Genomic DNA, 24,224 nt, shown 5'->3' on the forward strand with positions numbered 1-24,224 from the left:
GGGCCGGACGGCGGAGCTTCCCCCCGTCCTCGGCCGCCAGGGGGCGCCCCGCTCCCGCCTCCCCGCCCGGTTCCGGCCATGCGGCTGCCGCGCGCGGCGGTCCAGCTGCTGCCGCCCCCGCGCCGGGCCGGGGCCGCACCGGGGCCGCGGCGAGCGGCCGCCCGGGCCGCGGGGCAGGTGAGGCGGGGGGTGGGCGAGGGAGAAGCCGAGCAGCGCGGCTCGGGCTCGGCAGCCGGAAGCGGGGCGGGAGGGGCGCTCGGCCGCTTCCTGCGCGTCCTTCGGCGGGCCGGGGCTCGTCCAGCGGTACGGGAGTAGTCCCCGCCGCCGCCGGGCGGGGCAGCGCGGAGGGGCCCCACTGCGTGTCGGGAGCGAAGCTTCCGAGTTTGAAAGGGCGGTGTTGGGGGTTCGGGGTGTTTTAAAGCTCCTGGGGGCTGCAGGAGGAGCCGCGATGCCGCCCGGTGACCAGCGCCGGGGTGCCGCTCCGCAGCGGCTGGAGCCCGTTTGTAACCCCGTGTCCCTTCGGGAAACGAGCGCGGGTATCTTCGGGGTTTTGTCCTCTGTACGGAAAGCTGCCCCTACCCGCTTTTGCCGTTCAGCGCCCTGCCCGTCCGCGGTGGCTCCGGTACCGCGGCGCCGACCCCCCGCAACGGGGATCGCTTCCCGTTAGAGGTACAGAAACGGGAGCCAAAAACGCGCTGCGGGGTTTAACTACGAAATTAAGAGACGGCAGAAGTAACTCGGAGCTTGGCAGGTCCTTCGGGTTCTGCCTTCTGCCGGTTGTTTCCGTTCGGCGGCGAGCGGTGCTCGGCCGCAGGGAGGACGCGGGGTGGGTGGCGGGAGGGGAGAGAGGGAGGGGGGGACATCCAGCAACACCTGTTTCCTTTCGGGGCTTCCCTCTCAATAGCACAAGTTTGCTTAGAACCAAAAGTTCTTCCCCCTCCCCCCTCAAAACATAAAATTTTCATGGGTTAAAAAAAAATAAAATATATATATATACCCGATTTGGTTTTTTTTTTTTTTTCTTGCTCCTGGAATAAATTAGTTATTGCGGTGCTTTGCAGCTCAACTCCAGCGGACTTCCACAGTGATTCAAACATACTTATTTCTTTTAGTTAAGCACACGGGTACATCTTGGCAAAGGTGGTCACAGTGCATGATCATAGTCATGCCATGCTTATTTTGCACTCAGGAACAACTGTATTATTAGCATAGTGGGTACAGAGAAGGAGTATTATCAACAAGCTTTGAATGACCTCTTCCCAAGTAGGGAAGAAGAGAGTACACTAGCTTAACTTATTTGTTCTCCAGAATTTGTATTACGTCTTGATCACATGTGGTGAGACTTTGGTATTTGAGCATCCTAATATCAGTGATACTAAGTTGATAAAACGTTCTTTTAATCATTCCCGTGAGGGTTTCATTTGTTTGGTTTTATGACTTTTCTTTTTTCCTCCTTTCTCTGAAGCTGGAAAATAAAACAAAAGGGAAACTTCAAAAGCAGATTTGTCAAGTCGTTCTGGATCATTTTGAGAAGGAGTACACAACAGAACTGGGAGATACATGGACCGGTGTCAGGTCTCTGTTGTTTTGGGGAAATGGGAGAGGGAGGGGAGAGGTTCTGTTATTTTTTAAGTGCTTCATAAAATGAATTTGAAAAGAGTCATGGACTGTAACAACTGCTTCACTTTACTTTCAGTTTAGAACTAGCATAAAAGTGTGAAATAACAGAAGACTAAAACTTGGAAGTTTTTAGTTTTTTCCTTGACATGATTATTTTGGATGCAATGAAGTTTCTGTTCTCCTGTATGCATATGCACTGCAGAGAGACTGCTATTTTCTGTTTGTTGACTCTTCGGTAAAAACATGGCCTAAGTGCATCCCTTTATACTTAACAGCTGCTGTTAGGGGTTTTCTTTTCTACAGTTTTATAGGATCTTGATAGACTGGGACAAAGACGTTAGGAGAGAAGTACATCCCCAGATTTCTTTCATTAGAAGAATTTGAATATTAATGACATGTACAGAAAAGGCTACCACTCAGTTTGGGCCTCGATCACACAGCCGCTAAAGAACTGGCTGTGGTATTGAGAGCAGACGTCTTCCCTTTCCTGCTAACCGGCGGTTGTTGCTCATAGGAAAGCCCTTCTGGAGAAATTCGCTGCTTAGCTTAGGTACTTTTCAACAGGAATTTGAACAAAAGCAGTTGACTTTGACCTGAAGTGCATGAGAAGTGCTCCCATGATCAGTGCCATGTTACTTAGAAGGGAAAGGCATCTTAAGTGATCAGTCTTACAAACCATGTGATTCCTCTGAGTGCCCTCTTTGGTTTGGCCTGTTTGGATTAAAAAATAGTTTAAAATTAGTATCTCTGGTGTTTAAGAAAAAAAAAAAGCATACATGTATAGCATTAGTTTAAGTGAATCAATTTGAAAACGCTTTTAGGTTGGATCATTGTGTAGTTCTCTTTTTTGGCAGTGAATATTCTTGAGTATTTTTTGAGGCTAAGTAAAAAAATACTGAGAGAAATTCAAATAGAAAATGGGGGAAATCCATGTAAGAAAGGTCTGAAAAAGTTAACTGAAATGCAAACAAGCATGTTCCTACTATATAAGCGCTGCTTTTTGACTGTTTTCCAAGGATAGCTGTCAGTTTAAGCTTTTCTGGCCCAATGTTTGCAGAACGTAAAAGGAACTTTAGAAAAGACCACTTGTAAAAACTTCGTTTTATGGTGTTGGCTGGAATAACCATTGCAAAGCCAATGTGATTCTTTTTGCTGTGATATTTGCAACTACATTTGTTCTTTGTCCCTGGGGAAGTGCTTTATAGTCAGAAGGAACATTATGATTCATAATTTATAACTTCTAAAGTCATCTGTTAAAGAGTTAGGAAAAATAGAGAACATCTTGTCTCAGAAGAAATTAGTGTTTTAAATGCAGTAATTAGAGAAAACGTCCAGCTGATTTCCTATTAAAATTATTTTACTGCGTATTTTTCTTAATCGTATCTAATCAACGTGATTCCGTCTTTGGTTGTACCAGAATCATCCAGTGGTGAGATTGTTACCCTCATGTAAGAAAAGGCTTCCTGCGCTATGGAGAGCTCATTTTATTTGCCGAGTTATTAAACAGCTTTTCCTTTTTTCAATCTAGAGATGTACTCACACACCCGTTGTGCTGGCAGTATGCTGTCCTGCTTAACAAGTTCAGCCAGTCTGCTGAACTGGAGAACACCTTGCATGTAAAGGGGTATCATCCTGCCTTCCAAGGACCTCTGCCCTATCTTCCGGCATCGTTGAAGTGTTACATCAAGAGAACTCCTGGGCGATTCCCTGCACAAAAACACCAGGCTGGTAAACTGAAAGAGTATTATCTGCTGAATGCCGCTTCGCTGTTGCCAGTGCTGGCCTTAGAAGTGAAAGATGGGGAGGACGTTTTGGATCTCTGTGCTGCACCAGGGGGTAAATCAGTAGCTATCCTGCAGTGTGCCTATCCAGGTAATGTATCGAGGTGCTGTTAGAAGCTGATCCCTGGCTCTGTGCCCGGGCTATTTCAGTTGCGACTGTTTTCTCTACGAGATTCGGACTGGGGGCAAAAAAACCAAACAACGATTTATATTCCAAGTAGTTCCATGCTGTTTAGTAGGATTTTTATTTCTCTTTTCTTAAAAGGGGATGAAAAATGCAGTAGTTATTTAAATATAGGTTACTGCAGACTGACAGACAAAAGTGGAGTAGCTCTGTTTTTCTTCCTTCCTTGGTTCCCTTATTGTTACTTCTCAAGAAGTTACTTAAAATCATGTAGATTTGTTGGCAGAGGTAAGTAATCTGCAGTCTTAGAATACTTGTACTTTTTTTTTTCTTTTCCTCTGCTACCTCTCTGGCCAGTGTTATGCAAATAGTATCAGTAAATTTAAGTGTACTGGTGTAAAACAGAGGATAACAAATTAAATGTGCAAGATCTAGGCAGAGGGAGAAAGCTTATGATGAGGAATTGGTGTCTATCAGTGTTTAATAAGCTCTGTGTTTCAATCCACCTAGATGTTGCAGAAGGGAACTAAGACAATCTCAGTGTTTAGAAGGCAAGAGCAAGCAGCAGCTCAGTTCTTCCAGGCCAGGGAGTTAAAGCAAGCTGTGATTGCTGTTCCCAAGTTTGTATGTTAGCTTGGGTAGTAATTATATCAGAATGTTCACAGCACCTTATGTTCTTACTGATGACCTGCACTTGTTGATTACAGCTGGTTCTCCCTTCCTCTTCTAGAGGAATGAGGTGATGCCACTGAGGTAAATTAAATGTGGGTTGCCCTTTCAAAAGGTTTGGGGAAAAAAAAAAAAAAAAAAAAAGAGACACTTCTATCGCCTGGCTGCTTCTGAAGATGGCAAATTGTTGCTGGGAACGTAATATGTAAGGAAGTTGATTCTTAATATACCTTAGTGAATGCCAAGATGTACCATATTGCATGTGGCAAACATGGTGCAGGACAACCTGTGGAGAGATGAAAATAGAAATTTTATTAACTTAGAAAACAGGACTAAGAGTCAAAAATACCATGCTGTGTTTCTGGTCTGGGTACAAGCAACAGCAGTTTTTCTTCTGAAAGGGTAACTTCTCTGGCTACATTGTTAAAAGTAAGTGCAACCGAAAGGCTTTTGTTAAAACACAGCTTAAATTTCAAATAAATAGGGAGCTGGACTGCTTGGCTCAGGATACACAAAACTGGTGCTTTATTTATTTAAAAGGCAATTAATTAATAAGGGGTATGTACTTCACTTAGATAATGGTTCAAGGAGCCTAAAAAGGTGCTCACTTAGCACTAGTCTTTGGATATGGATCATGTTTAAAGTTTGTTTTACTGTGAAAGCCTGTTGCTACAGTAAGCATTTGCTAATAAATATGTATGACTCACTCTGTAGGAGCATGTTGAAATTTACTTGGGTTTATAAAAATTCATCAGTGTTATAAAATGTGCAATAATACAAACACTTTAGGTGTAAACTATGGCAGTCATGACAAAACAGTAGAACTTCTGAAATCAGTGTAACTCCTTATATTTGTAAAAAAACCAAAGAAACAAAAAAAACCCAAAAAACCCAGAAAAAACATAAAGACTTATTTTAGTGCGTTTACTTAATTTTTTTAATTTTCTAAGGTCAGTTTCACTGTAACGAGTATGATGACTTGAGGTCAAGATGGTTGAAACAGACAATGGAATCCTTCATCCCGGATCCTTTGATTAACTTAGTAACGGTCTCTCAACTGGATGGTAGGCAGATTGGAGATCTTAAGCCTGAATTGTATGACAAGGTAACGTTATTAATTATTAGCAAATAACTTTTCTGCATTATGCTGCTTTTTCTTCCTATGCTGCTCTCTTCTTAATTTTCTTTTTTTTCCTGTCCCCCGCGAAAATATCTGACCTATGAAGGGGAACCAAGGTGATGTACAGGAATTGCAGAGCCTCAGGAATCACTTTATAAAGCCAATTGTGCATTTGTTCATGTGTTAGGTGATGTCACCCATTTAGCCTTGGTAGTGAATTCTGAAGACCTTGTAGCCGTGTTCTTTGCATGATATGTAATTAGGAAAGGGGGAAACAAGTGAGAACTATTCAGGTGGAGGGTACTTTTATAGCAGTAATTTCTTCTTTTCTCCCTCCCACCCTCAACTCCATAAAAAAAAATCTCAAAATAATAATTAGATAATTTCTGCCCCTAAAAGGGAAAATAAAAAGTGTGGTTTAAGTGATTGCAAAAGTCAGTTGAGTAGATTTTTAGCATACAGTGTTCAGAAAGGGAATATCTTTATTGTGAATTGTCTCACTCTTATTTTTTGTATAGGTTCTGGTTGATGCTCCTTGTTCAAATGACAGAAGTTGGCTATTCTCTTCTGATATTCAGCAAGCTACGCTTAGGCTAATACAAAGGAAAGAGTTATCTTCTCTACAGTTCCAGCTGCTAAGGTGAGAAGTACAAAGGAAAGCTATTAAAGGAGCTTTTCGTAATTAATAAAAATGACATGGGGGCAAGATTCTTCCATGTTTAGTAACCAAAATCACGTTTCATTATGTGAAAAGAATGTGAAGAATATTTTGGTGCAATTGCTGTTTGAAATAAGCAGTTAATCTAGGTTAATGTGAATATGGAAATTTGTATGGGATAATGTAAATAGTAAGGCCTAGGCCTTCTGCTACCATACTGCTCTACAGTCCTGTTAACTCACTTATTCACATATATCTCCATTTTCAGATGACTCGGAACAGTCTGATACTATATCAAATAATATAAAAATATTTTCAGTGATGTCAGGGTTTAACCCCAGCCAGCAACTAGGACCATGCAGCCGCTCTCACTTCCCCCCACCCCCCAGTAGGGTAGGGAGAAGAGAGACAAAAGGAGGGGAAAGAGAAAAAACTCGTGGGTTGAGATAAAGACAGTTTAATAAAACAATGACGGAAAAGGAAAATAACAACAATAATAATGACAATGGTAAAAGAATATACAAAATAAAGTGGTACGACATAAGCCGCTCTCACTAACCTGCGATTTGTTGCCCAGCCCATCCTGAGCAGTGATTGCGGATTCCTGCCCCCTGGCCAAGCCCCGTTTATATACTGAGCGTGACATCTATGGTACGGAATATTCCTTTGGCCAGCTTGTCCTGTCTGTGCTCCCTCCCAGCTGCTATGGGAAGCTGAAAAGGTCCTTGACTAATGTAAAACATCACCCGGCAACAACTAAAACAATATGCATTATCAGGATCATTCTCGCACCAAACACAAAACACAACAGCTACTAAAAAGAAAATTAACTCTATCCCAGCTGAAACCAGAACGAGTGGACGCAGCCAGCGTAGTTTCAGATACGTTCCTCAGCTGAAGCAAAGACACGCATATGATTTTTAATAGGTTTTTTTTCACTGTGAAAATAGTCTATAAACCTGCCAAGCTGGGCATTCTTTCACAAGATCCTTTTGCTGTTGCTGTTCTTTCACAGAGGTTCTTTATTACAGTCTTTTTGATAACTGTCAGGAGTGGCTACCAACCATCACTTAGGTCATTAGTTAATGTTGCTTCAGAACTTGCTTTCTGGGCAGTTTACATGAAGAGATTGAGTCTACTATTGCACGTTCTTATGTGCTGCTTGTATTTAATACCCATTTGACTGTGTGTAGCACAGAAAGACTACCGCTCGTAATTGATAGGGTAAAGAAGTAAAAGAATGTGGGCATTGGTGAGGGAGCAAGGATTGTTTATTTTTCAAGAACATCCACCCAATAATCCAAATCAAGGTTGTCATGTATTACACTTTTTAATGATACCAGCCGTAGGCTAGCATTTGTGTAGCATTTCAAACTCTACAGTTTTTCTTGTTGGGGGGGAAAAAAAAAAGTGACTTCCCAATAATACGTTCTAGTGTTCTTTGCAAAGTAACAGTCACGTCTGAAGCCCATCTGTCAAAGCAAATTGAGGGAAAAAATAACACTATAAAATAGAAAAAGAAAGTTTTTATGGAAAGTTCCCATTGCAGCAGTTCAAGTTAGTTTTGCATGACTTCCAGTTGAAAAAGACCCAGCAGAAGCCTATGATTTATAACAGAAATATGAGTATCTTATTGCAGTAATGCATCATGTCACCCATTTCCTTTGAAGAAATCAATCACATTTAAAACACTGACCTGCTTCAGTTTTCCCTTTTCAATATTTGACATATAAAATCCAATTTGTGAACCCCTACCAAAAGAAAGCATATATCATGGAGAAAAATTTTGAGAATTTGCATAAATCACTCCAGATTCTAATCCTGAAGCAGAGAACTCATGACAGCAGGAACCTTGTTTTAAAAAAAAATGTAGACGTTCCTGTCAGTCCAAATCAAATTTAATTGAATTATTCCTAAATCAAGAAGAGAACTTTGCTTCTGTTGAAAGTATACTTTACTATAGCAACAGCAATAAGAATTAGATTTGTAAGGACGAAACATTTTTGATACGTAAGTTCCACTAAAAGGATGGTAATATCAATTTTGTTGCTCAGTGTAGGTCTGAGTAATTCTGTCGATTAACCAATCTACAGAACTGGAATTTTTTTTTGTCTTTTAATAGATTTTGGAGCATATGAAGTAAATGGTTAGGTTGCAGATTTAGAGATTACAAGTGTTATCAGGTACAATATTTGACATATACTTAGTAAATGGTGTAGTTGTCCACTGTATTTTTATTGTTTCTTTTATCTGATCACTTTAGAATGAATTTCCAATACTAATGACATCCCTGCATGAAAGGGAGAAAGGAAATGATAAAATGAGACTCGGATAGGCTAAATGATTCGTACAAGTGCATTAGAAGTTTGGCAAAAGTAAAATCGTGGAATGCTATCCTATTTAAGCCTTTGTTTTATGGCTAGGCTGCATAATTATAAATAAAAAATTGGATTTGAATCCTGTCTCTGATACTTCAGTAATATTCAGGAAGGCTGAACCTACATTAATCCAGCTGTACTGCATTTTATGTGAACCAGCTCATGTAAAGCTACCTCTGGCTTATCTGTTCAGATTACCTGGTGCTTTATGCTCATGGGCATTTCTCACCTTGGTTCCTGTATCTGTAAAACAAAACCAGTTTTGTTGAGAGTAGTATAAGAAATGTTGTGTGATTTGGAGGTGAAGCTTAAAGTGTAAGGGCCAAGCGTTATTTCAGTTTAGCAGTAGTGTGAATTACAAGGATAAAGCACAAATGAGAAGAATGAAATGCAGAGGGGAGTTCTATATTAATTTCTATCAAGTGACACTCAGCCCAAAATTTGGGATTCCCTCTTTCTTAATTGAGGAAATGCTTCACTTGTAATCTTGTAGTAAGTTTTTTTGGGTTTGGTCATCTTGTGCTTTTTACTCTTTTGCATTTTTTTGTGTTTTGCTGGGCTTTTTTAGCAGGTCAACTTAGGGGGGAAGCGGGGAACATCAGAGAGGAAGTGAAGGAAGGAAAAGTATTTTTTGCAATACAGTGTAATTTATTAAGTGTATAGAGGCTTCAGAGAATGAAGATCTGAAAGAAGTGTTGAAACTGATGCAACGATCTTCCTGCTCCAGCCTGCATAAAATCTGAAATGTAAATAAGTGGTATAAATGCTGAACAGCAAATTTTGTAAGCACTGAGGGCACCACTGATTTGAAGGAAATTGAGATTGTAATGATTGTTAATACCAAAACCAAAGCATCCCTGCTGAGTGCTATAATCCAAGAACACACTGCAAATCTCGTTATTATGTGGAGTGTTCATGCAGAAAACAAATTGCAAAGTAAGAAGGGAATGTTTATTTCCTGATACTGAGTGCTAGCACAAAATGCAGTGGTTCCTGTAAGTGAATTTACCAATGTTACCCATTCTAAGATAGAAATTAAATTTTGGGTTAAGCTCGAGTGCATAATAAGTTAGTGGTGAAACTGTTACGGATGTTGTAATTATTCCTGGACCAGTTACTGCAGCTGAAAGAAACTGTGTTAGGGTTCAGTTGAAAATAAATCCAACAGGATACAATTTAGAAAACTCAGCAAAGGCATTCTGACTACTCTAACTCTTCTATACACAACATCTCTCAGTAATTAAAGAGCTCTAATTGGTCTTTAATAGAGTTCTAGTCCACAGAAGCTCTGACTAACTTTAAAATATACGTATTGGGTGACTTTCCTTCTTCACCTTTTCCTCCCTAGTAGTTAGATACAAGGGAGATTGTTTTGAATACCTATGACACGCCCACACAAAGTTAAGAGATTTAGGGGAATTTGGGGTGCATGAGAAGGCAGAAGAACTGTTCTGTGCTTTGGATTACTGGTGGCAACACCACCCAGCCGTGTGGAGCGGTTGACACGCTGGAGGGCAGGGATGCCATCCAGAGGGACTTGGACAGGCTTGAGAGGTGGGCACGTGCGAACCTCATGAAGTTCAACAAGACCAAGTGCACATGGGTCAGTGCAATCCCAAGCACAAATACAGGCCGTGGGGAGAATGGATTGAGAGCAGCCCTGAGGAGAAGAACTTTGGGGTTTGGTTGATGAGAAGCTCAACATGAGCCAGCAATGTGTGCTTGCAGCCCAGAAAGCCAACTGCGTCCTGGGCTGCATCAAAAGAAATGTGGCCAGCAGGTCGAGGGAGGTGATTCTGCCCCTCTACTCCGCTCTGGTGAGACCCCACCTGGAGTACTGTCTCCGGCTTTGGAGTCCTCAGTATAGGAAAGACATGGACCTGTTGGAGTGAGTCCAGAGGAGGGCCACAAAGATGAGGGCTGGAGCATCTCTCCTATGAGGACAGGCTGAGAGAGTTGGGGTTGTTCAGCCTGGAGAAGAGAAGGCTCCGGGGAGACCTTATAGCAGCCTTCCAGTACCTAAAGGAGGACTACAGGAGAGATGGGGAGGGACTCTTCATCAGGGAGTGTAGTGATAGGATGAGGGGTAGCGGTTTTAAACTAAAAGAGGGGAGATTTAGATTAGATATTAGGAAGAAATTCTTTACTCTGAGGGTGGCGAGACACTGGAACAGGTTGCCCAGAGAAGCTGTGGATGCCCCATCCCTGGAAGTGTTCAAGGCCAGGCTGGATGGGGCTTTGAGCAGCCTGGTCTAGTGGGAGGTGTCCCTGCCCATGGCAGGGGGTTAGAACTAGATGATCTTTAAGGTCCCTTCCAACCCAAACCATTTTATGATTCCATGAAGTAAGCTATACACAATGCTCACTTTCCTAGTTGATCTCTTTTGAGTTGTATGTATGCTCATTTTTCAAATCTCAGGATGAAGCATTAAACTTGCGTGGAGAAATACAGGAAACTATGCTTCCTAGTTAATGAAATGTTTCGATCCCTCTTTTGCTTATAATGATTTTTAAGGAACTATGTCTGGTTCTGTGTGACATATGTATCTCCTCTTACAAACTCTATGCAAGTGGAGTGCAATACTATGATAAAATTAATGTTTCCTTCTGTACAAAGAACTTTTTTCCTTTGGATATCAATCGTAACATGGTATTTGAAATTGCTGATCTTTTTCAAGAAAAGGTTACCAGAAGTTTTGGGTTGTTTTTTTTTTTTCTTTCTCATTGAATAGCTTGGGAGGTAGAAGGGTTGTGCACGTGCTTTTACTTGGAAGGAGAAATGAAAAAACCTCAACCCAAATATTCTGAGCCTATTTTTCTGAATTAAAGGGTACTTAAACCATTAGCTAATGTAAGTAACCGGGTGTTGTGCGAGCCGCTTCATAAAGCTTTTGATTTGTTGCTTCAGTCCTTCAGTCCTGTTGTCTTGCTGCTTCAGTCCTGGGTTTCACTGGGGCAGAGGCTGCTGATCATGCAGCCACTTTGCATGGTGGTTTACCAATCTGCGCACATGGGAAGTAAAATGAGATTGACGTTTTCCCTTAAGTCACCAGGTAGAATTGACAACCTAAGTCTCTAAAGGCTAATCTACGTGCCACCGGACCCACTTTATTTTCTTCAGTCTGGAAAATATATCCTACTACTTTGTTGAAAATACAGGACACAAATATAACAAACCTTAAGTTACAAGCCTCTCTGTTTTCTCTGGTATGTGAAAATTAGTGATGTGGTTTCATACAATACATATAATCATAGATTTAATTGTTGAAAGAGAATCTTTTTCATATAGTGTGTGGTAAGTACTGTGATTTACTGGAAAAATCCTGATATTCCTCCTCCTGCATTCAGTGTCACCTCTGTATTTTCAATGAAATGTAGAGATTTACATATGTACCTAGAGGAGGAATTGTGCGGTCTTACGTGTGAGGTTTTTTATTGTTGTAAAATGAAGGCAAAAATTGTTTTGTATAAATATACTACTGTATAGTTTGAGTACCAGCACATGGTACCTCTGTAACACTTCTACTTTGGTTAAGATGAGCCTGTATGGCACATGAGCATATAATGATGGACTAAAAAAGGACAATACTCATAATTAGCTAGTTGTCCTGTCCAGGCAAAGTGATTCAGTTTTGTTTGTGATTTGCTACTGATGAAAACAATATCAGCCTTTAATGTTCATTGCAGTGGGGAGGAGAACCAGTGTCTTGAGCCTTTAAAAAATTTACCATCATAGAAGTTGCTTGAGTTTCAGTGTCAAGCATTAAATGTGCAGCAACACTGGAGGTCATGGAGGAAGGAGAAGCCACGAAGGAGTCCCTCCAGAAATACGGCAGCTATCTTGTCCCATAGATTTTTGTTTCAGCGTGTGCTGGACTCCTGCGCAGGAGCTCACTGGGTGAAGTTCAGGGGTGTTCTGGAGTGACTGGAGGCCCTGGAGGGGAGAGGTGATCTGGGGAGGGAAGTGGATACCATTTTCGGTGGAGAAGGGAAAGAAGGCACATAGAAAAGTGGAGAAAATCTTATTGAGGGTTGTTTTATCACACTGTTCTTCAGCTCTTTCCCTGGATTTTTTTCCCTTTGCTCCTCTGTAGCAGACCATTTAATCCACTTGTTATGCATAACCGTCTAGTCGATTAGTTCCACTGGGAATTTTTCAGAATTGCAACTGTTGGACCAACAAATCTTCGGTGGGTTGTGCGGACGATTCCTTCTTTAACTACTTCCATCTGGGAAAATAGATATAGACTGCTGGCCCCAGGCTCCAAAATGGCCATGCTTATCAGGGTGTCTTACTGGGCAAACTGTGTTCCCTCTCTGTGCATCCTTGCCCCGCTGGATAAAAACGATTTGGTAGCTGCTGACTGGACAGGGAGCATTTACTTTTTGTTCTAATTTCGTATGCTTAAATGCGGCATGTTTGTGCTGTGCCATTCCCTGAAACACTGTTTGTTGGAGGTATGAGTCATTTTCCTGAGTTTTTCAGACTCCTGGCTGGTTTGAATTTCTTCACAAAGAGTGCGTGCTGTGGCCATTGTTGTGGCTCCATTTTGTCTTTCATCAGAGATGGTAAAATAAATGGTTTCTGAATTTAATTACTGCCTGGTTCCTTAAGCCTTTGGCAGTGCCCTGTGAGTCACTTATGGATCAAGTCTGGTATGATATGTTGCAAAACAAAGTTTATTGACTTAAAAGTAACTAAATTCATGAATAAGCAAATAAGCTACCCAGCAGCTAGGTAGCTGTTTTGGGATCACGGATTTAAATTCAGACACAAATTTTGCTTTAATTTCACCTTCAGTCCTTTCTATCTCTCTGTGTGGTTCATGGGCTGTAATGAAAAATGGTAACTCTAAAGCTGTACGGCAAAGTCTGTAGTGGGCTTCAGAGGTCTTTCGTGCTCCGTTCTCTAGCTGAGAAAGTTCTGCTTGGGCTACATATGTTTTTCTTCTTAGAAAGAATGCGTTTAAGTTGGGAAGAGGGATGGACCTCTGAGAGTGTATGAGGCAAGAAGGTAATTCTGGGATGGCTAAAACAACGCAAGGATTGAAGGTTTGTCACAGCAGGAGAAGCGGACTACCTCTAGCTGGTGTAGGCTAGCCAGCTAGAAACAGCATTGCTGTTAGTGATACTGAGCGTGTGGAAACCCTGAACGTGAGTGTGCGAGGCAGCTGCAACGTTGAGAGTGGAAGCAAAAGTCCTGAGCATTTTGTTGGCTCTCGTGGCTCTTAAATCTGAGAACGGTAAATAAACCAATCTGTTACCATTACAAGGGCACTGCTGTTCTGGTGCTGCGACTGAATCTCGTAGCCCTGTGTTAACAGGATGAGTATTTCAGAAGTCACCAAGCATTAGAGGAGAAGGCTCAATAATGTTGAACTGAAGGTTCAGGCTTTGCTTTAGAAGAATTTAAAATTGTTTGCTACAGAAATGTTTCTCAGCATTTTCAGGACAAATTTTGGCTAGAGCAGGACAGGGTGGGTTTGGGGGTTTTGTGGTGTTTGGTTTTTTGGATGTGGGTTGTTTTTTTTTTGGTGGCTGTGTCTGCTTTTATTTATAGTTCAATCTAATGATGAAAAAAAAAGCAGTTTACTTCATGTTTCTCCTGTTGCTACTGTGTTACTCTGAACTGCAGTGTCTCTCCAGGGTAGTAAACCTTACTTAGGGCCAGAGGGAGTTCCAGCTGCTTGGGGTATGGAGAGAATATTTGAACTAGCGTCTCTGTCTCCTGTGCACCTCAGTCACCGCCCATCGCAAAGCATTGAAAAGATTGGTATTTTGACACAGAAGGAATTTCTTTATCCTTTTGACTTGGTTTGGAGTGAAAAAAAAAAAAAAAAGGCAGAAACTTTAACATGCAAGCCGTGTGACCACAGTGTATCTGGACTCATGTAAGAGGAAGAAGGAAATGTGTGATATCTTTAGTCAATAAAAAGAATAGGATTTGAGGATAAAAGCAAGTGCATCTTGAGATGCTTTGCTTCTTGAATAGCTTACAAAAAGGTTGGTAGTCTTTATTCTGGTCAGACATTATCTTGCATATTGAGCAGAAATACATCCCAGTTACCAAAAGATGGCACTGTTGAAGTGTTGAATTATTTTAATATTGACCTAAAATATATGTAATCTTTTTACTTTAATACTGAAAATGGTTGAATGATTAACATGATTAATACTGACCCTTCCAATGGCATGCAATGTAAACCCAAGCACAGGAGGAGCAGGCTGGATATGCAGGTGCTAGCTATACTACGAAATACGTATTTGTTGTCTGCCTATTTTTAAAAGAATGTTTGAGACGCCAAGGCTTTTAGAATGAACAAAATGTCAGCCTATCATGTTTAATTTTCTGTAAGTGTGAAAAATCCTCTTTTTAGGTTCTTGCTAACTATGTTGTAGTTGCAAGTAAGAGTTTTTTTGGTTTTAGAGTTGTCGTGTGGCGCTTGAGTGGTCTTTTTTCCATGAGATATTAGATAATAATACTGCTCTGTCTTCCCTAATTTATTGTTAGCATCTTCTCTGTTGCTAGATTTAAAATAAATCTTGAGAAGTGAACTAAATAAAACTGCTTTAAAATAATATATTTCTTTTGAAAATCTTATTCATTACTCCTGTTACACAAGCAGTTAGGATAGATTACTCTAATGCATCTTCTGTACTTCTGATTTCCATAGTACAATACCTGCCATTGAACCCGTATCCAAAGACACACCCTGCAAAAATACAAAGTATTGCTAATCTTTTTTTTTTTTTTCCTTTTTTGTAAAACCTTATTTAGAATTAGGAGGGGAAAAATCTGCATGTATTAAATAGTTTCAGAATACTTCCACGTAGGGCCACGAAGATGGTCAGAGGGCTGGAGCACCTCTCCTAAAAGGACAGGCTGAGAGCGTTGGGGTTGTTCAGCCTGGAGAAGAGAAGGCTCCAGGGAGACCTTATAGCGGCCTTCCAGTGTCTGAAGGGGGCCTACAAGGAAGCTGGAGAGGGACTTTTCACAAGGGCGTCTGGTGACAGGACGAGGGGTAATGGCTTCAAACTGGAAGAGGGTAGATTTACATTAGATATTAGGAAGAAATACTTTACTGTTGAGTGTGGTGAGACACTGGAACGGGTTTTCCAGAGAAGTTGTGGATGCCCCATCCCTGGAAATGTTCAAGGCCAGGCTGGATGGGGCTTTGAGCAGCCTGGTCTAGTGGGAAGCCAATGGCAGAGGGTTGGAACTAGATGATCTTTAAGCTCCCTTCCAACCTAAACCATTCTATGACTTCCTGAATGTGCTGGTCATTAACCACCGTTTTGTTTGGATTACAGATGTGTCTTGTGCTTGTGTGCTGGAAAATTGATAATTTTATAGTCGTTAAAAGCAGTTAAAAGCAAATGTGGAGAAGCATCAGGCGTGCTTCTATAGAATGATGTGCCAGTGAATCTCACTGTATCCTGCAGTTGACTATCTTATGGCGCTAAAACAATAACCTTATACTTCTGCAGTGGTGTAGTATGATAACATGCAACATAAAAGCTTGAGTTACACATGTCAGTTTCCAACACTGGTGGTGCTTCTTTAGGGTCTTGATTGCAAGTACTAAGGGGTTGTCACGTTACTAAAAGATAAATGGTTGTAGGGAATGGTGAACAAGCTGTAAGGCTCCAGAAAAAGTTTCCTGTACTTTAAATGTGTATTCTTACGTTTCTCCATATGAAGCTTGAAACTTTGCAGTTTTAGTGCCTGTAATATGTAAAATTCATTATGACAAATATACATACGATCATTTAAAATGGATTTAAAGTTATGAAATTAAGTATACTTAACTATACTTAATCTGTATTTAAATTAAAAGTTTTAGTTCTTTAATAAACACAAAGGTAATCTGTACCACTAAGAGAAAAATAACTGCAGATTAATTACCTTTAGGTAATGTATTTTATTTTTAAACATTGTATTATAATAACAGGAAGGTGAAAAAATATTTTAGGGTCTTCTGCCCTAGCACCCTTTTTAATCATTCTAGATTTGGAGTCCATTTTTGGAAGTTCTGAAGTACCTTATAACAGGCACCAAATCCCTTCAGCTAAGAGTCGAGCTTTAAGTAAGGATGGGGGATAATCAAGATGCTTAATGTAAGAGGAATCTTATGTTCTTAGATGGTGGAATCATAGCAGCAGTCGTGGGTTCTGCTAGATGCCTGTAAGTTAGGGTCCAGCTCTGATCTATCCCTTGGATCAGCTTGTTTCCCTTCATTGACTATAGAGGAAGACTAGTTTCTTAAATTTATTGAACAAATTCTCTTATGAATCAATTCTCTGTCGTGCCAATGACAAGGGTACCAAACTCTCTGAATCTGCTTAGCCCAGCGCAGTATCACTCTGTGACTTTGAGCCCAGCACTTCTTCACTTTGAATTTTTGCAGCTCAGTGCAGGTTTATCAAAAGCCAAGCACGGCTTAATCAGGGATGGCGGTCGGTTGACTTTGAACACAGCCTCTGAAACAACTGTTGCTGAACTTGACAAGATGGATAGATACATTGATTAACCTTGCGGCGTAAAGTAATCCTCCTTAGATATTTTAATTCATGCCTTAGGTTCAGAATAAAGATAACTGCACTGAGCAGCCTGACCCTGACCTTTTTGGGTCATGGGCCAGTGAAGATTCCAAGCTAGGGAGGCTTAGAGTTTGGGGGCATTTTGATGTGAGATTTTCAGGATTTTGTTCAGAAGGCTGCGTTGCTTTTACCTCTGAGTCACTGCCCCAGTGACTGAGTTGTAGGAGCAGGGTGCCTTTGAAAGTGTTGACTTGAATGTTTGTTACTTTATATATAGTAAGAAAAGGACACTTGCCAAGTGTCCGGGCTTTTAACCCTGTAAGCTGTAGCTATATCTACGTTTTTTGCTATATGCCTTTACCTTTTCCCTCTTCTACTTTTACATGGTAAAAATGTTTTCTCACTTCTTTAAATGTTCATGTAGTATCTGGCTTATAGGTAGGAAAGTAGTTGCTCTTATCTGCTTCTATGAATAAAATTATCGGATATGCTTAAGGTACATCTTGATTGTCATGCAAAAAGCACTTTCACATTTCCAAGCCAACTGGCTGTCCTCTCATGGCTCGGCATTGTTGTACGCATGGAAAAGGTGTAGCTGGAGGGGGAAGTCCTATGACAATGAGTAAAGTAGGTGGTTTCTTATAATACTGTGAAGATCAGCTCAACTTTGAGAGCACATTTAGACTTCATCCCTGTTCTCTTTGAGTTCTAATGTAAAAGCTAGAAAGCAAGAGACTATTATATGGGCAAAGAAAATGCTTTTATGTTTTCCAGAACCGATATGGGGCCAAGTAGACAGGGGATCAGGGCGCGGTTCCCTTGTTGTCTTGTTGTTCATGAGAAGGGAAGGTTGTACGTTCCAGCTGTGTTTTACAATAGTTACCTGTCATACATCTGGGCTCAATGTGGTTGCTCAGACAGGCCGGAGAGCAGCAGCATAATCCCTGCCCGTTTAAATGGACGGCTGCAGCCACAGCAGAACGGATGCAAGCAAGGGAGGTAGCTGGAAAGACGGTGGAGATGGCTTAGGGCCTCGGGTCCATTACTGGTGCTTTTGTAGCCTGCTATATGTGTGTTGGAACATGGAGGGGAAGAAGGGTGAATATGTGGAGCTGGGCAATTCAAATGCATGCTCGTAACTGCAGAATTTTAGGAAATAGAATCTGGAAGGCATGTTAGGGTGACACCTGCTCTGTTTTACTGTCTCAAGGTGGTGTTGTAAATGTCGTCCCATATCAACCTGTGTCCAAAACATTCTTAAACGTTTTTGCAGACTCTAAAAAGCTACTCAGTGGTCTGAGATAAGCTTGCAGTTTTGCGATAGCTTTAGGTGATTTTGGAAGTATCCTTGAATGAGTCCATTAGGCCCAGTTAAACTGAAAGTATTCAGACTACCTAAGTAGTCTGTAACCTGTGCTTTACCTGTAACAGGCTGAACTTGAACTGCTCACGCACTTAGGCTAAATGTGCTAGCCATCTGCTCACTCTCCCAGCTTTTTACTGAAGACTGATACAACAAAGGTATTAAACACTCATTTTTCTTAGGGCATTATCTGTTGAGAGAGCTCTGTTCTCTTATGCTAACTAAAATTGGACTAGTATAGACTCCAGTAAAATATGTAATTAGCTTGATGAGTAATGTAACCAAGACTCATAGAAGAGATGATCAAGATAATGGATACACTCCCCAGAGAAAGAGATTGGGTATATAATACACAGGAGTTTTCACCTGGGAAGGTGAACAGAGTTGTATTATCTCTGTCTGAAACAGTCATTTGTCCTGGTGTTTCCTTATTATTTCAGACAGGACTTTCAGAGTAGCTTTGATCTGTGATCTGCTTTGATCCTGCTTGTGATGAGGCTTTTCTTTATTGATTCTTTTCCTGAAAAGGCCAAATCCTGTTAAAAGGACTTGTCATCTTTTCCTTGAATTTTCTTCTTTCTTTTCTCAACTCTTTCTGTTCAGATATCACCCTAAGCAAGTCCTCAGCTTGTCTCCAGAGGAACTGCTGCTTCAGTGCCATTGTGTGTGTTTATCTGGGCTTGGAATCAGGCTCACTGCATTTGGGGGCTGCTCGCTTCATGTGGTTTGAGGATATGTGGGGGGTTTGGTTTCTTTTTTTCTTCTTTTTATTTTTAGAATATTTTTTTTCTGTGTCAATGCAGTATTTTCAGTAATATCTACCAATCTAAGATTATTCAGTGTCTTTCCATGCAGCGTGACTGCGTGTGTCATTGTGCTCCGTGAGTCCATGCTTCCAGCGTCTCCCCTGCCCTCATCCACCTGCTAAATTCCCAGTGACACACTTGTGGTCCCCTGAGCACCTGCCTTGATGTCTCTCTGATACGCACAAACTGAGAAACAACATTCACCTGATCAGATTCTCTTGTTTTTTAAACAAAAGAAGTTTTGTTTAGGGAACAATGGTATCTTAATGTGGTATTTGCTTTAGCCCAGTACTATCTGTTTTCCAGAAGCAGTGAGGTGATCTGTTTGAATACTAGTTTACAACTCAGTCTTTGAGCCATTATGTCCTCAGAAGCTCCAAAGGTATAATAAAAAGGGATTACCTTAAGAGAGCATGAACTTTTTTTCATTTTTTTAGCAAATGAACTTTTAGTGCAGCTTGGTCTTTCAGTTATGCGATGGCACCAGATTTGATGGTGCATCTTCTGTGATGCAAGATTTGGGGTTTTTCTTCTTACTCTTTTAATTTGCAATAGGTGCATATCTCATTTCTGTACTTTTATACGTTATATTTTACCTGTCTGAAAAAGGACCTTGCAGATCTACTTTAATGGAAAGTAAACCATTTGTTTAAGCTCTGTTTTGGTGGGGAAGTGAAAAAGAACCTCTGTTCTCGTCATCCACCAGCAGTCATGAAGCTTTCAGGAAACTTGAAATCTTAAGCCACTACTTTGCCTTTGTTTAGTCAAAATTTGTCAACAGGTTAATAGGTGAAGGGCACATAAATATACATTATGATCCGATAAGTCACAGAATGGTAGGGGTTGGAAAAGCAGTAGCTCAGTGAAACCCCCGAGTGTTCTGACCTGCTAAATAAGTTGCAGAAATGTTAGTAAAATTACAGCCCAGTAATTAGTTCAGGCTGTTACTGCAACTTTACATTCTGGTATTTGTTCACGCAAGAAGCTAGCTAAGTATCTAACTAGCACTTTTGATGTGGTGTAACCCACTTTGTATGCACACCTGCAGCATTTTCACAGTTGTGCTGTGCGTATAAATGTTTGAAGTATATTCTGCAACTTGGAATGAATGCTGCTTTCTATTTGTCATTGTTGTGTAAAAAAATAGCTTCAGTTAACTGAGAATATATTAATAAATGAGAACATGTGTTGCAGGTAGTTCCCTGAACTGTCAATTATATACTGTTAAGATGGTTTCATTATGCTGTTTTTCTCTTATATATTTATACCTATTTAGAAGTCTTACATGTTCCCCCTCCCAGCCCTCCCGAGTATGTCACTTCTCATGTTGATGATTTTTTTTATTTTTTTTTTGTTATTTGCAGGTCTGCTATTAAAGCATTGCGTCCTGGTGGATCTCTGGTCTATTCTACATGCACTCTCTCAAAGGCAGAAAACAGCGATGTGATAAATCTCATTCTAAACTCCTGCAGTGATGTTATGCCCATAGACATAAGTGAAATGGCCAAAGCTGTTTCTCAGGAATTTACTTTTCTCAGTGGTACGCAGAAGCATGAACTTCTGGTTCTCCCAGAGAAGGGGAGAGCATGGGGTCCAATGTATGTAGCTAAATTAAAGAAAATATAGTCCATCTGATGCCTGTTAGGTTTTTATAAGGGATATGTGATAAATTAATATTTATTTCTAATGTAGTATGTGTATATGAACATGTCCAAAGCAACTGAATTTAGAGCATTCGGCTGCTGCCTAATAAAAAGGAAGCTAGACGCTTAACTTAGTTTAGCTTAAAATACTGAATGTGTCTTCTAATGTGGACTTCTAATAAAGTCCTTATGAAGTCAAGGGAGCTTGTATTATTTTCAAGGTGATGCTTTTAAATGGATTTGTATCCTAGAATAGAGGTCTAATGTGGTGGGGTTTTGCACTCATTTTTGGTTTTTTCGTTACTAATTTGGTGTTAATGCAGTATATTTTAAAATAAATGGTTTCAATGGTCTGAAGTCATGGAAATCCTGCATTCTCTCTCAAACATGTATAGAAACCTGTTTTCCTGTAAGACCTGATTTGTACGCGGAGTTTGTCATCTTAAGCGCCGACTTTTCTGAGCACTGGCAAAACAGGTTTCATATTTGTTAAGTTGTTTGCTGGTTAAAAACTGTCTTTTGTTTATAGTTGCAAAGTTGAGCAGATATATCAACTTTTTTTCTATTTTTATATTTTTTGAGCTTACAAAAATATAAATTGAAAGAGTAAATTACATTGAAACGTCCTTAAAACAGCAGATTTAGATGTGTTTAGCCAGCCATGTCCAGGGCACACATTTGAAGCAGAAGCAGCATGATTAATAACTGCAATGATAGCACAGTGTTCAGAGAATTTTGTTACATAATTACGGTCACGATAAGCGAAACAGACAATCTGGAGAAGTGGCTTATCCCACCGAGTTAAGAAATGTTATGTGAATTCGCGATGTCACGTCGGTGGTGTGTAAGGAGAGTCCCAGTGAGAACATGTGCTGATGTTGTTTTTAGGTTCCCTCAGTTCTGCTGCACAATGCTATGGATAAATACATAGCCGCGTGTGCACACGTTCATGCGTATGCACATGCAAACTGTGTCTTTCTATGTGCTGCCTGTGGATTAGGTGTACAAACTTCTAATTCAGCAGTGCTTGAACTATGCCTATAATGGATCATGTAACTGTATATATATGAGGTCGAATGCTTGTCTTGAAGTAGAGTGGGGCCTTTTCATCCCTCTCCGAGCAAAGAGTCCTTTCCCTGATCGAAGCTTATAATAATTTTTTTGAAGGAATGGTGTTTTCAGGAGCAGAGGGTTTTTTCCGGTAGATGATTTGCTTGTGTGGAAATGTGTGTGAGACTGTGTACATGTACATATTTCATATGTTTTATGTGTACATCTCTGTGTATATATGTAATTACAAGTTTTTTGCAATCACAAGCATAATTTGTTAATGCAGATTTTTATTTTTATTTTTCTGAATACAAAAAAATATCAACTTGTAAATACCGGAAAACCTACCAAATTGGTGATTCTGCACCTCATTAACAAGGCAGGAATAAAGTTGATTGCCTGAGGTCTTCTGGAAGGAACTCCGTGTAACCACGCTGGAAATGCGGTAGTTCTGCATGAGATTCTCCAGTGATTCTGTTGCTGTGAGCTCACAAATACTTGTTACAACAGTGACTGAACTGCCTTTTGTCCCTGACAAATTCAGTTGGCTTTTCACTGCCTTTGTTCCCTGCTCACCTTGTTAGACTGATGAGCCTCAGCTCTGCATTCACACCAGTTCTCTTATCAGTACACCCGTGGTCATGGAGCACTCAGCATTTGTCCCCACTCTGAGGATTGTGGCAGCTGGGAAGGTCCTGTCGGTGGTATCTAGAGCAGTGAGAAGGCAGTGTATTCAGAAGCACAGCACCTGAACTAAACAAAATCTTGGTTGCCTGAAGCAGATGCTGATTGTGAGCAGTAGCTTTGGTTTTTCGGGCTTCTATGACTGTGAGGAGGGATGGGGTGGGCAGTTTGCCCTCAGAATAGTGTCTCACTGGTACACCCTGTGCTGAAGGAAATAAACGCACAAGGTACTCTGCCACTTTGGTGCATGAGCTTCCGTGGTTATCCTTTCCCCTGCTTTGTGATGAAAAGTGTTTGAGGTGTCCCTGTAGTATTAAATTGTCAGCAGTCTCTGGAAACTTAAGAGAATATAAAGCGTATGCAACTTGAGGTACAGAAGTTACTAATGTATGCAGATGATATTGTGTTCCTGTGAAAAGACTTAACGGCATCTGTCCCAGCAACATTAAATGTAATATCCAGATTTGGAGTCATCTCAGGCTACTGGATGAAATAACAATACCCTTGTCAAGGTGCTTTCCATCAGTTTTATTTGCCCCGTGGAAATTGAAAGCCAAGAACGTAACTTACTCAGGGATGGAGTTAAAATTTGTGGTTAAACTGAATGGTTGAGGAGAACGCGGGCTACGTAATCACAGAAAGAACAAAGGGATCCTTGAAGACTGAACTTCGCTCAGTCTCAGCATATGGCGAGTCCCTGTGAACTGAATTGCATCAGACCTAAATTATGCAGCAAGACTTCCTGACGTATGTAGAAGCTGCGCTGAGTTCTGTATAACCGTTTGCTGATCTCCAGGAGTTTCTTTTCAGCTAGTCTAAAAATGCACCAAAAAAGGAGGAAAAAGTGAGGTTAATTAATAAGTGATATTTCTTTTGCTTTGTAGCAGGTGAATGCTAGTCCAGAGTGCTGGGGAGTTTTGATTATTTTCTGTTCTAATCAGTTCTGGCTGGTGACAGGGATTTGGTAAGCATGTGTCGGGGGAGAGGGGGGTGAGAAGGGAAAGGAAGAAGGGATTGGAAGCATGCCTGGAGAGGTAAGGGGTAAGGTTTGCACATGCGAGGAAGCAGCTTCCACTGAAGGGTACTTCTTGAAAAAGTTTTGTGTCTGTTCAGATACCTCTTAGATCCTTCTGATGTCCTAAGACGACGTCTGCTCACCTCAGGACGAGGCTGCAACATTTTCCCTTTTTACACCTTTTTCCCAGGGAATCGTAATTTAATTCCTCTGTGTCCTGTCTCCTCTTTCACGAACAGCACTGATGGAGATGGCGTAACGAGCAAGTCAGCCTCTCTAAATTACAGAACATTGCAGCCCCAGGACAAAGGCAGGTGAGCAAGCTGAGGGCCAGAAAATTACCATTTCTGTTGTATAGTGGAATAGCCAGAGAAATCTGCATGATCTCTAATGAAGGCAATTAAGACAGTGTTTGTGCAACTACTCACAATCATATTATGCGTACCACACATCACTGCCAGTATATCTCAGAGGCAGCAGAGATAACTTGGGCTCAGATACTATCATGCTTTTCTGCCATTCCCTTTTCAGATGTACAAAAAATAATTTCCCTGTTAGCTTCGGGGGGTTGGCACAATAAGAAATGAAGGCCTTCTATAAAGGCAACTTCAGTATTTGCCAAATTTTATCCTTTATTCAGTGACATCTGACACAATTCAATTATGGCTTGTCAAAAGCATTCTCCACTGCGGAACAGAGTGGAAAAACAAGATTACATACAAATGGCTGCAGACTGTTACAGTCAACTAGGGGACTAACGAACTCTTGGCTT

At 40.9% G+C, this 24,224-nt stretch overlaps 1 protein-coding gene across 1 annotated transcript; it reads left to right on the forward strand.

Moving 5' to 3' along the window:
• Positions 1-75: 75 nt before the first annotated feature.
• On the forward strand, positions 76-22,527 carry NSUN3 (NOP2/Sun RNA methyltransferase 3). Its single transcript, XM_074597822.1, has 6 exons — positions 76-177; positions 1,466-1,575; positions 3,149-3,492; positions 5,145-5,299; positions 5,833-5,954; positions 20,425-22,527. The coding sequence occupies exons 1-6, from the start codon at positions 79-81 to the stop codon at positions 20,684-20,686; spliced, it is 1,092 nt and encodes a 363-aa protein (XP_074453923.1). The 5' UTR covers positions 76-78; the 3' UTR covers positions 20,687-22,527.
• Positions 22,528-24,224: the final 1,697 nt, after the last annotated feature.

The sequence above is a fragment of the Larus michahellis genome, chromosome 1 (assembly GCF_964199755.1).
Source record: "Larus michahellis chromosome 1, bLarMic1.1, whole genome shotgun sequence".
NCBI lineage: Eukaryota > Metazoa > Chordata > Aves > Charadriiformes > Laridae > Larus > Larus michahellis.